The sequence below is a fragment of the Pipistrellus hanaki genome, assembly GCF_964339955.1.
Source record: "Pipistrellus hanaki genome assembly, chromosome: 2".
In the NCBI taxonomy this organism is placed as follows: Eukaryota; Metazoa; Chordata; class Mammalia; order Chiroptera; family Vespertilionidae; genus Pipistrellus; species Pipistrellus hanaki.
Genome location: NC_140504.1, coordinates 21,881,098 through 21,895,099, shown reverse-complemented (window position 1 = coordinate 21,895,099; position 14,002 = coordinate 21,881,098). Strand labels below are relative to the sequence as shown.

The 14,002-nt window shown below is 35.1% G+C and overlaps 1 protein-coding gene across 1 annotated transcript in view; it reads right to left on the bottom strand.

Annotated features, from left to right (window-relative positions):
• SMC4 (structural maintenance of chromosomes 4) overlaps positions 1-14,002 on the bottom strand; it is a 38,987-nt gene that overhangs the window by 10,064 nt on the left and 14,921 nt on the right. The window contains exons 10-17 of the mRNA XM_084876012.1: positions 12,964-13,128; positions 9,903-10,136; positions 7,780-7,965; positions 6,157-6,318; positions 2,930-3,155; positions 2,760-2,836; positions 1,967-2,119; positions 546-672 (exon numbers count right to left, since the gene is read on the bottom strand). Of these exons, the coding sequence (XP_084732138.1) occupies positions 546-672; positions 1,967-2,119; positions 2,760-2,836; positions 2,930-3,155; positions 6,157-6,318; positions 7,780-7,965; positions 9,903-10,136; positions 12,964-13,128 (1,330 nt within the window). The remainder of the gene's footprint in view (positions 1-545; positions 673-1,966; positions 2,120-2,759; positions 2,837-2,929; positions 3,156-6,156; positions 6,319-7,779; positions 7,966-9,902; positions 10,137-12,963; positions 13,129-14,002) is intronic.

The window sequence follows — 14,002 nt, the reverse complement described above, 5'->3', positions numbered from 1 at the left end:
CTGTGAATGAATCAAAATTGTTCCATTGTTTCTCTCTCTTTCTCTCTAAAATGAATTAAAAAATACCTACTTTTTTTTGTCAGGTTGACAAAAATATTATTTTTTTGGTGTGCTGTAGAACTTTAGTAATTAATTTGTGTGTGCCATGAGATGATAAAGGTAGAAAATCACTGACAAAAATAACTACTATTTTTAAGGGTTTCCAGGGAACACTGGGCCAAAGTATACAAATATATAAAATTAAGAGCATGGGCTCTAGAATCAGATTGCCTTGAATTCTTATAACATCATATGCTATGTGACCTTGGGTAAATTATATAAACCATTCTAAGCTTTGGTTTTCTCACCTGTCAAATATAATTCTCCATTTAATACTACTTATTGAACAATACTACTTTATAACCTTTTGAAAATTAAACAATAGTAACCATAAACAGAACAGCGAGACTCACTATTTTTAAACTACAAGCTGTTATTTTTAAACATTTCAAAACATTAAAAAACCTAAGAGGAAAAAAAAAAAGGGTTTGTATCAGTAAACATACCTGTTTTGAAAGCATTAACATTTTCTTCTAGCAATTTTTGCTTTTTTTTGTCAGGGGCTGTAGCAAGTACATTAGCTTCAAGTTCCTTAACTTGGACATTCAAATATTCTTCTTGCTCTGATAAAGGCTACAGAATGGTTTTAACATTAAAGGTCAATATTTTAACCCAGAATCTACATTTCCTTTAAATATTTTGAACTAACAAAATTTTGATTTTAAATCTTTAAGGACAACATACAAATAGGAAAATAGCAGAAAATATGAACAATTTATCTAAAAAAACGAAAACAGCCAACAAACACATAAAATGATAGGTAAATTCACTACAAAGACAAGTTAAAATGTCATTTCTAGTAAATCAGAGTAGCAAATTTACAATGTACTGAAGACCATCTTTTACAATGTACTGCAGACTTAACACTAGAGTGTTAAGACTTGGAAAAATAATTATAACCATCTTTTTTGAGGTCACTTTGACCTTATGCACTTACCCACTGTACACATACTGAGTAATAATTTTAATTTAGGAATCTAACCTAAGGAAATAATCGAATGAGTATATATGAAGGTATACCTAACAAGGGTATTTTAATATATATTTTATTGATTTTTTACAGAGAGGAAGGGAGAGAGATAGAGAGTTAGAAACATCGATGAGAGTCATCCATCAGCTGCCTCTTGCACACCTCCTACTGGGGATATGCCCGCAACCAAGGTACATGCCCTTGACCGGAATCGAACCCGGGTCCCTTCAGTCCCCAAGCCGATGCTCTATCCATTGAGTCAAACCGGTCTCGGCGCAACAAGGGTATTTTAAACACACACAGTATACATAAAAACACTTAAAATTATATAACAAAAGGCTCTAACACAATTGCAAACAAAGTAAATTTTCATTGGTTTAGCAAGAAAACCCTAATTTCTTAAGAAGTTAGTGTTACTCATTAAAATTCCATATGTATACTTAATATGCATATCTATACTTATCATATACATAAACATGCATGCAAATTAGGTGTTAATATTAAAAACTCAAAGAATATACATAAAAATCGAGGGTGATATATTTTGAGTATTTCCTGAAAACTGTGTTTTGTTTTTTTCAAAAGATGGTGAGCATGCACTGCTTTCGTATAATTAAGCGACATTCCACTATGAAAAGAGGATGAAAATAAAGGGTCACACAGTTGTTTAGAAAGCCACGTTTTTGCAGAGTACAAAGGGAATAGCTGTGGCTAGAGCAACACTATGACAGGGCATTTATCCATTAGAACTCAGGGAAAGAGATTCAACAGACAGGCCCTCCACTTAGAGATCCATACCTTTCTCCCTTATATTTTACAATTGTAAGCCCACAGCAAAATGCTTCTGAGAAATTACTACGGAATTCCACTAGTTTCAGCTAATACTGATAAGAGTACCTGGATGCTTGCAGTAAACTTTTCCAGTGTATTCCTCATTTCTCGTTGACTATGCTTTAATTTAACTACTGTTTCTTCCAGTTGTACTTTCTGTTCCTGAATTTGTATTGCTTTTTGAGAGTCTCTCTGCAACTGCGATTCCATTTCATTTACCTATGAAGATGAGTACCAGTGAAATAAGTTTTCTATAATAGTTGTTCCAGATTAATAGCAAAGGCAACAAAAGACACCCTATGTAAATACTTAAGTGGAAGGATATGAACTATTTGAAAATATGGGGGTGGAGGAAGGGGGCGCGCGCCAGGAAAGCATAACTCATTGGAAAAAGTCAGGTATCCAGGACACCTAAGCATATGTTTATAAGGAAGAAAAAAATACATCTAGATTCTGAGGATGTAAATAGCACATAGCAGTTTTCCCCCCAGACATTTTCATAAACTTATGGGCAGAAGTCTCTACTATACTTATACCTTAAAGAATTATTTTGAAATAGAGAAAACCAATTATATGATGCAGTTATGATTATGTGAAAAAAACAAGTAAAATGTGAAGTAAACTATGAAATAGCCATATGATTCAAACGTAATAGAAAAATACGTTGGGCATATATATTTTCTAATTAATGTTTTATTTTTATAACTTAAAGGGCATTCCATAAAACCTTACATCTAATTATAGAAAATTCAATCTGTCAAAATGTGAATACTACTTTAAATTGAATTTTATAGTATGTATGCTATACATCAATAAAACTATTTTTTTTAAAAAAAAGGTATGACTAAAATGTGCTGACCTCTTCTTCAGAGACTTCAACAACTGAGGAACCCATCCTTCCTTTCATTACTTTGCTTCCACCACCAGTCATTGTACCTGAGAACAGAGGACAGAAGTCAGACCGAGACGTCTTCCCGCAACAAGATTAAATATAAACACACTCAGTAATAGGAATATAACCGCTGTTACCTGACTGTTCTATGATTTGCCCCTGTAACGTCACCACTCTCCATCTTCTGTCTCTTTGATATGCCACTCTTGTGGCTTGATCTAAGTTGTCAGCTACTAAGGTATCCCGTAAAGCAAAGTAAAAAGCTTGGCGAATTTTCTCATCTTTTACTTTTACTAAATCAAATAATCGAGGAGTATTTTCAGGAGTTTGAATTTTGGTCATTTTTTTTGCCCATACTGCCATCTAAAAGTAAAATATTAAGTATATCTATTAAAATAAAGAATAAATCACTTTAAGATAGTAAAAGTTCTATACATGTATAAAATGTAGGGACTTGTATACAAAGTTCTGAGTGTCTGTATTAATTGGGTACAGTAGTTCCCCCTTATTTGCAGGGATATATAGTCTAAGACCTTCCCAGTGGATGCCTGAAACTGTGGATAATATGAACCCTATTTGTACTATGTTTTTCCCTATACATACATACATACCTCTGATAAAGTTTAATTTATAATTTAAGCACAGTAATAGATTAACAACAAATAGAACAATTATAATCACACTATAATAAAAGTTATGTAAATGTGATCTCTCTTTGGCAACAAATTTAAGTGACTAACAGGCAATTAGCATATACAGTGTGGGCACCCTAGACAAAGGGAAAAATCTATGTCTGAAAAGACAGTCTGAGATTTCATCACACTACTCAGAACGGTGTAAAATTTAAAACGTATGAACTGTTTACTTCTGGAATTTTTCATTTACTATCTTCAGACTATGGCCTACAACTGGTAGCTGAAATCACAGAAAGTGAAGCTGCAAATGGGAGGGGTGGAGGGGTGGAGGGGGGAGCGACCCCTACTATATTCATTGTTATTTTTAAAAAAGGGGTAGTTATAAAGCTCTATGCAAAGATGATATGATCTTACATACATAAAATCCTAAAGAATCCTGCCACAAAACTTAAAACTGATGATGAATCCAGCAAAATTGTATGTTACAAGATGGATATACAAAAATTAATTGTACTTCTATATACTAGGACTGAAAGTGAAATATTAAGCCCAAGCTGGTTCATTTCCAGTCAAGGTCACATGTCCAGGTTGTGGTCTCGATCCTACAAGCTGGTGTGCAGGAGGCAGCCAATCAATGATTTTCTCTCATCATTGATGTTTCTCTCTCTCTGCCTCTCTGAAATCAATTAAAGAAATATAAAAAATGAAATTAAGAAAACTCAATTTATATAAGAAGAAAAATCCCCAAAATTTTTAAGTTTAACAAAAGAAACACAAGACCTGTTTACTGAAGGCTATAAAAGATTATGGCATGAAATTAGACCGACATAAATGGAAGACATTCTAGGTTCATGGATTGTAAGATTTAGTATTATTAAGATGGCCATACTATCCAAATTGATCTACAGACTCAATACAATCAATATCAAAATTTCAGTTGCTTATCGAAGTCTGTAAGTTATATAAATCACTCTGTAAGTTATATGTTTAATCATTACGTTGTACACACAGAACTAATGATATAGTATGTCAAATGTAATTAAAAAATAAAATTCCAATTGCCTGTGTACTTTTGGGGGCAGAAAGTGACCAGCTAAATCTTAATACTGATATGAAAATTACAGGAACTCAGAATAACCAAAACAATCTTGATATCAAAGAACCAAATGAGAGCCCTGGCCAGGTAGCTCAGTTGGTTAGACCATTCTCCCGATATGCCAAAGTTGTGTGTCTGATCCCCAGTGGGTGCATGGATGGGTAGAACAACAAATCAATGTTTCTTTCTCCCTCTCAAATCAATTAAAAATAAACACTAGAGGATTCCTGATTTCAAAACTTATTACAAAACTACAGTATGGTACCAGTACAAAGATAGATAAATGCAGAGTGCAGAAATAAACCTTTATGGTCAGTTGATTTTCAACAAAGATTCAAAAAAATTCAATGGGAAAATAAGTCTTTCCTAGAAATGGTGCTTATTTCCCAAAGGATACCCACATGTAAAGGAAGAGAGTTGGACCCCTTCTTTACATCATAATGTAACATTAACTCCACAGAAATTTAAAACCTACAATACAGTAAATGTAAAATTATAAAACTCTTAAAAAAAAAGAGGAAATAGATTAGAGGTTCCTTGGGGGAGTGGGGAGAATATGGGCAGTGACTACTAAGGTGTACACTTTCTTTTGGGGGTGATGAAAATAATCTAGAATTACAGTTAAACAACCTTGTGAATATACTAAAATTCACTGTATATGTTAAAATGGTGAATTTTATGGTATATGAACTATCCTATCTAATAAAAAGTAATCTGCAAATTGACCATCACTCCAACACACAAGATGGCTGCCCCCATGTGGACATAAGATGGCCAGCAGGGGAGGGCCATTGGGGCGACCAGGCCTGCAGTGGAGGACAGTTAGGGAAAATTGGGCTGTCAGGGGAGCTGTTAGGCATTTATTAGGCTGGCAGCCAGGTGAGTAGTTGGAAGCCAGCAGTCCTGGATTGTGAAAGTGGGATCAGGCCTAAAAGTGCAGTCAGACATCCCTCAAGTGGTCCCATATTGGAGAGGGTGCATGCTGGGGAGAGGGTGCATGCTGGGGAGAGGGTGCATGCTGGGTTGAGGGAGACCCCCCTGCAAATTTTGTGCATGGGGTTTCTAGAATTTCAATAAAGGTTTTATTTTTTAAAGCAATTATTGATGATGGAAATTAGAAATGTAAACTACCAGTCACTCTAACAATGAAATGTATAATCTGCTGAAACCAGTTTGGCTCACTGGATAAGAGTGTCGGTCTGGGGACTGAAAGGTCCCAGGTTCGATTCCGGTCAAAGACATGTACATTGGTTACAGGCACAACCCCAGTAGGGGGTGTGCAAGAGGCAGCTAGTCGATGTTTCTCTCTCATCGACGTTTCTAGCTCTCTATCCCTCTCCCTTCCTCTCTGTGGAAAATTAATAAAAATAAAATATATTTAAAAAAAAAAGAAAAAAGAAAAAGAAATGTATAATCCTTTGGGGGGGGGGGAGAGAGAGAAAGGGGAAGAGGAGGGGAGAAAGAGAGGGGCATTACAAGATTCCCCTCCCCCCCAACCATGTAACTACAGAGCCTATAATCCTCAACATGTATCAGTTGTTCACTGAATAATCATGAAGAAAAAGCTAGAATTAAAAAATCTGAAAACAATACTTGGCACTTAAATTATCTGTAGCTTTTTATGAGCACCTACCTTATCCAGACCTATAAAGGTCGCAACTCCAATATTTTGTCTTTTAAGAAAGTTGACACATTCTTGGGCTGTATCAATAGAGTCAACAACAATATAGTCTAATGCTCGACAACAGGATGAAATAGCAACATCATATTTTTCATCAATTGCTCCTAAGTCCCCCTAATATAATGGGGAGAGAAAAATCAATTTATAATCAGCAAGGAATTAGGCACAGGATCATAACTATTCATAAAGATTTTGCAAACTACTCTTAATCGAAAAACTACTTATACATGAATTTAAAAAGTACAAGAAGGGAACACAATGAAAAATATGTGTTCTTATCATTCAACTAGTTTTTAATCTGCCATTTAAAAGGTTATGAATGTGCAGATTTTAAACTTTTATTGAAAGCTTAAAATGAATTTCTTTCATTGCATAAAAATTAAAACCTGAGAATTTGAAATCTAAAAGTACTATAAGCAAAACAACTCCAATCTCTTATTCAAAGCCATCTAAGATGATGAATGGCCTAATGAAACACATTTGCTTACTTATCAATCTATAATATTATAAATTAGCTACCAAGCAACATTCACTGACTAGCTTTATTTTTCCCTGATGCAAATGAATAGGATCAAATTGTGTACCTTTGAGAAAATAAAGTAGAAATCACTTAACATTTAGATAGGAAGCTACTATACTGGGTAATTTTCATTTGTGCTTGTGAATCACTCTCTCCTGCTTTCTTCTCTGGAATGCTGACTCAGGGATTGCACCAACTGGCTCCTTTGGCTCTCTAGCTTTAGCTAATGCGAGGCACCAGCTAGAGAAACGGGCAGGGTAGGAGATGAATCAGGTAGAAATATATATTTTCTTCTGGCCACCCTCTAGTCATGGCCACAGCTTCCCTCTTCAGTCTCAGAAGTGGGAATGGTCTCCACTATTGCTAGCCTTGGGTTTCTAAATATCCCTCGTTGATGTTCCTAGACTCTAGACACATTTTTTGGTATAATGGTATAAAACCCAGAATATAATTATCAAATTCTTTTATTTTTTAAAAAAAGTATAGAGTAGTTTTGTTCAAGTTTACCATTATGCAAGTTTGTTTTTCCCCTTGGAATTAAAACAATTATCCAAACCCCTATTTTTAATATCCATACCACAAAGAATTTTACTATGCCTGAGTTTACAAAATGTTTAAAATTGAACATCCTTTAAAATAAACAAAATGTGCCCTAGCCCATTTGGGCTCAGAGAATAGAGTGTTGGCCTGTGGACTGAAGGGTCCCGGGTTCAATTCTGATAAAAGCCATGTACCTCGGTTGAGGGCTCAATTCCCAGTAGGGGGTGTATAGGAGGCAGCCCATCAAAGATGTTCCTCTCTATTTAGCCTTTCCTCCCTCCATCCCTTCCCCCTTCCTCTTAAAACCAATAAAGCAGTTACATTTAAATTAGTGACTTCATATGGCAGCTGGCTGCCCCTGTGACACTTGTTCATCAATTTGTAAAATAAATAAATAAAAATGTATTTCAATACAGTGACATTCAATATACACTACTTTAAGTCTAGGCAGGAAAATTATTTACGTTTTTCTTGAAAGAAAAATGTATAGTTATTTCCAAATAAATCTACTTTACCAATCTTCCATATATTCCTGGAATCCTGCCAGATTTTTTTTCTTGTATTATTGCATCAAGGACTTTCCCTCTACTTTGATTCATTGCTAAGGAACTCTTTGCCTCTTCAACTTTTTGGAAAAGATCACGAACCAAACTTTTGCATTTTATTTCTTCTTCTGTAAATTTTTGAAGTTCTTTTTCTTTCTAAAAGTGAAAATAAATAATGTATCCCATGATTCTATGCCTAGTCATAGAATTAATTGTAATGCCTCAAAAAAAGAAAGAGAAGACCAACAATAAACACTTAAACCAAAACAAAGAGACCATACTGCAACTGCTAGTTTGGTTTTGAAAAAATGTGGATGGATTTTCTATGTTAAAATGGGCATAAATTATTTGGATGAATAATAAAGAACATACATGCAGTATGGTTCTAGGAGCAATATACTGATTGATAGAGCAAGTAGTGCTGGGGCTGTGGAAATTCCAGTTTGAAACCACAGTTATACATAACGTGTCCTAACTCTTAAATTCTGTATGAATAAGAAAGCAGACTTTGTATAAGACCCAGAATATGGGTGACCCTGGCAGAGCTATGGTTATATATGCTATGCTTTCTAAAGAATAATGAAAATTTATTAAAGAAAAAAACACATTAAAAAAGCAGAGCTCTAAAATGAACGGGCACATGATGAGTGAATTATACTGCTACACAAAATGTCAGGCTACCAAAAGAGGAACCACCTACATGCACACAAAAAATTCAAATTCCCAGTTGGTAAATCTTCAATTTAGAGCAGCCATTTTTTCTGACATTCTCCCTCATTTCCTGGCTTTAAATGATCACCTCTATTACCAGTCACACTAGTATAAAGTAAAAGCTCAAGTTACAGTTACAACTTACCCAAAATAAATTACTAGGGAGGAGATAAGAAGTGGTCACTGGATATCACTTAAGTTTACATTTAAATTCTACATGGTCAAGAAATTCAGCCAAAACCGGTTTGGCTCAGTGGATAGAGCGTTGGCCTGCAGACTCAAGGGTCCCGGATTCGATTCCGATCAAGGGAATGTACCTTGGTTGTGGGCACATCCCCAGTGGGGGGTGTGCAGGAGGCAGCTGATTGATGTTTCTCTCTCATGTATGTTTCTAACTCTCTATCCCTCTCCCTTCCTCTCTGTAAAAATCAATATATATCTATAAAAAAGAAAAAGAAATTCCCAGATGACCAAATAGTGTACATTTACTAAAATGGGGGGAAAATAAAAACAAATTATTTCCAAAATTATAGTTTCTCTTCATACAGCATTTCCTATTGCTATCTTGCCTAAGGAGGCTTTTTGGAAGACTCAAGTTACAAAGTTCCTTAGATAATTCACTCAAGAATAGGAGCACCACCAATGGGCTAAAATAGGTATCTTGATTAAAACAGTTTCTAGTCCCAACAAAGAAAACTACATCCATAAATTTGAAAACATTACATTAATATTGTTGACTTGCATAATCATCCATAAAGGTATTTATGGCTTTTCATTTATTCTTGCATAAATTGTCTAGACATAGATTTAGGGAATCACAAACTTACTTTTATTTAAATTCCATGGGAAGGAATGGTGGTGGTAGCAGTGTTATTTGCTGTTGATGTTCCCGGGTAGAATACAGCAAGTGTCTTGATAGTCTCAGTTCTTATCAGTTGGAATACTACACTACTAACCCTATTCTTCTGGGGAAGATTAACACTAACTAAAAAAGAAAATCTATACATGTGCTTCTGGACTTAGGATGGGGTTATATACTAATAACCCGACTGGGAAGTTGAAAATACCATTAACTAAAAAAATGCGTTTAATACACCTAACCTACTGAACATCATAGCCCACACTTACTCAGAACATTTTTATTAGCCTACAGTTTGGCAAAATCATCTAACACAAAGTCTACTTTATTATCAAGTGTTAAATATCTCATGTAACTTACGTTTATCACTTTTACATCATCATAAAATTAAAAAATCCTAACTTGGGGACCATTTGTAACCAGTCGCCTCAAATGTTGAAATTAACAAAAAATAAGAAAAACATATATATAAAACTTGGGTTGATAAACGATGTTCAGATGAAATACAGAAGCCAAGATTTACCTCCTTTAATTCGCGTTCAGTTTGGGGGAGTTTTCCTTCTATATCTCTGATCGCAGCTTTCCTTTCTTTGAGAGTCTCAGAAGCTGCAACTAGAGCTTCCTTGGCTTTACTTAATTGAGACACTGCAGTATTATGCCGACTGAGATAGATATCAAGCTCTGATTGGGCTACATCCATCTTCGAACGGGCTTCGTTTACCAATTTGCTGAAACCCATAAGTTCTTTCTCTTGACTCTGTTAAAATATGATAGACACCGTTAAATCTGTAACGTTTTCAAACATAAACTAAAATAGAAACCATGTATTTTGAATTCAACTTAAGAGATTCTACAAGCATAATACATACAATTAAATAATTTTTACAAGAGGAATGGACTATTTTGCTACATAGTCTTTCCCAACTGATTTTATGAGTTTAATGAGGTAATATTAATTAGTATGCTCATTTTAGAAGTCCTATATCTATACTAATAAAAGGGTAATATGCAAATTGGTCAGGAGGCCCTCACAGTAACGACTGAACAGCAGGCTGCGTGGGGCAACCAGGCTGGTGGTGGTGGGGGAGGGGGGCAGTAAGGGATGACCAGGTTGGTAGGAGTGGCAGTTAGGGGAGATCAGGCAGGCAGGTGAACGGTTAGGAACCAGAGGTCTTGTATTGTGAGAGGGATGTCTAACTGACGGTTTAGCTAATATTATATGCTGAGAAATGAAGACACCTGAATACAAGTCCTGGCTTTTTCACTAAATTGTCAGTTGGACATCCCCAGAGAGGTCCTGGATTGGAAAGGGTGCAGGCTGGGCTAAGAGGATCCTCCTCCCCCATGCACGAATTTTGTGCCCTGGGCCTCTAGTCCTATATAATAAAAAGCTAATACGCAAAGACATGGGAAGATGGGTCACTATGAATGCAAAATGACCACCAGTGGGCAAACGCTCAAGGCAGGAGCTGCCCCCGGGTGGTCAGTGTGCTCCCACAGTGGTAGTGCTGCTCAGCCAGAAGTCAAGCTCAAAGCTAGTGAGAGCCTCTTCCGCCACACTAAGGGATGCCTTGGAGGATGTCTACCTGTTGGCTTAGGGGAGTGAGGGCACAGAGGCCTGGCTGAGGGACCCCCCTTCTCCCCAGTACATGAATGTGGTGCACCCAGCCTCTAGTTAAAACATAAAAGTAGTGGTTAAGAGAACAAAAATTTGGGTCAAAACTCTGGATTCCATGGTCTTTACGCATCACTTTACCTGAAAGTTCCCTCAAGTATATTTGTGCTAAACATCTTTAAAAGTGTTAGAGGTAGGAAGAGTAACCATGTAAGTTTCTTGGTGTAAAAAAAAAAAAAAGTGTTAGAGGTAAAGCCAGGGTAATCCTCAATACCAGTCATTATTTGATTGTGTTGATGTGTAGAAATTTTGGGCTACTATATTGGGCTGTGTAGAAAGAATCTATTTATTAGAATAATGATTTAAGAAAGGTCCTTACAAAAGGCCCCTTCATTTCATACCAAAAGGAATAGGCCCAGAAACATGAGGTTACCTCCAATGTTATCAGATAGTTTAAATGTTTGATGATGAAAATCATGAACACTAACACACCACTCCCTCACAATATTCTAGACACTATTATGAATGCCTTTGGTATTTTTTAATTCCATGACATAACAATTCTATGAGGTAAATACCATCATTATGTCCATTTTGAGGAAACTGAGATCAAAGTTTAAATAACTTGTTCAAAAGCACTCACCCATAAGTGGCAGAGCCTCTGTTTTTAGCTAATATTATATGCTGAGAAATGAAGACACCTGAATATAAGTCCTGCCTTTTTCACTAACAAAGGGTACAAAGGCACATAGGAATATTCAGTATAAATTAGATGAACAAATGTGAAAACTATATTCATAATATATTCCATTATGAAAGCCACTGTATTATTCACTGCCACTTTACTATATGGGTACCCTACTTATACAGTTGTGTAACATTAGAATATGTCCATATTCCAAAATAGAATTTATTACACCTGTAATGAAAACAACAAAAACAAAAAACTAACACTATTGAGGAATAATTAAAATACAAAGGCTGTACATACATAAGTCTAATTTATGTATATAAGTCAATTTAGCCGGCACCGGTTTGGCTCAGTGGATAGAGTGTCGGTCTGCGGACTGAAAGGTCCCAGGTTCGATTCCGGTCAAGGGCATGTATCGTTACCTTGGTTGCGGGCACATCCCCAGTAGGGCGTGTGCAAGAGGCAGCTGGTCGATGATTCTCTCTCATTGACGTTTCTAACTGTTTCTAACTCTCTATCCCTCTCTCTTCCTCTCTGTGAAAAATCAATAAAATATATTAAAAAAAAAATTTAATTCAATTACCATTATCTATTAAAACATGGTGAAATATAAATACAGCTAAATTTTGTGCTTATAATACTCTTATTAATCAAATGCTAAAATAATGTAATAGCTATCTAATATTTCCTAATTTCTTAATTTTAAGGCACTTATGAGTATACATATATTTTATTTTTATAAAGATTCATAAGATAGGTTATTATTTTTTGCTACTTTGAGGAATATGACTTGGAGACATAACCTATGTAAGATCAAAGATGACTTGAACCAAGAACTAATACAAGGACTGTAGTTTAAACTATCATATAAGAGCTATAGAAGCAAAACAAGGGATGTAACCTGTGTACTTAGTGTGTCCCAGGTTTCTATAGATGGTTACCAAGAAAATAATTTAAGATGAAAAAGAAAATTTGATTATGAAATAAATAGGGTCAACAAAGAATGGCATATATAACAAAGTATTGGACGTGTTACATTTTCTGTAACCTCTATAAATTCTGATTAATAAAAAAACACACACAAAAAACCCCACAAAAAACAACAAAACAAAAACAAACAAACAGCAGAAAAGACAGATAGTATAGGCTATTTTTAGGAATGTTAGGTTAGATATTAAAGGTCCAAACTTTTTCTTCTAACAGGTCAGTTTTCACTATTACTACAAAAACAATCGAGTTAAAAAAGCCACTAAAACACCAAATGATGATGAATCTTACTTCTTTTTCTTTCTGAAGCCCTTGTGTTTCCTGTTTAAGGCTATCCATCACTTCCTTTAATTTGTCATCTTCTTTCTCTTTTTCCTTCTCAAGGGTATTCTTTCTAGTTGTTGTCTCAGTTATGATCTTCTCACTCTTGGCAGGTATACTTACAAATTCTTCTACCTAAGATTATAAAACAATTTAAAGGTATAGGAGCATGTGTGTAAGGCTGTCCAATACCAACAACATTTGACTTATTAATAAGCATTTCTCAGGGTCTTCCAGGTCTTTGTGCTTTCTTTGTATTTAGATTTGAATTAGTTTCAACAAGTACTTCTTTCTCTCTGTAGTAAAAAAGGATATCTGCAAAGGATATCTGCAAGTATTTTCTTAACCATTTACTGAACTTTCTATATTCTCAGTCTAATGGTAAAGCTACTATTATGAATTCCTGATTCCTTATGAATAAAATTCTCCCTGCCTGGGTCAACTTCAGGAGATAATTATCCTTTCACCTATTAAAAAACTCAAGACTATATGAGACCTCTAAAAACTATCCATCATGGTATATTAAAACTTACCACAAATTACTTTTATACCCCGCAGCTTCCCTCAAATCCTAAGATCTTTCATAACTTGACCCTTCCAGAGTTATCATATAGGACTACTACTTTATTCCATTACTACCAATAACCATTTACCCACATTTGATGCCCAAAGGCCAATTCCTCAATAATAGTTACATTTGGGTATCTGTCCAATTTAGAGGTTACTCCCAAATCCATATAGTATTTTGTTTCTTCTGATGATCTAGTAATAGCAAAGTTTAACATTTCCTTAAATGGCATTCAACAAACATTGATTCATGTAATATTTGTTATTATACCAAGAAGAAAGTATTTTATGAAAAAATACATTTAGAAAATGCTTATAAGGTAAAACAAAGCCAACATTATAATTACTGTATACCGTAATTACATGAGAGCTTAGGTGTCATATCTATTAGTATCTGATAGAGCAGTAGTCGGCAAACTGCGGCTTGAGAGCCACATATGGC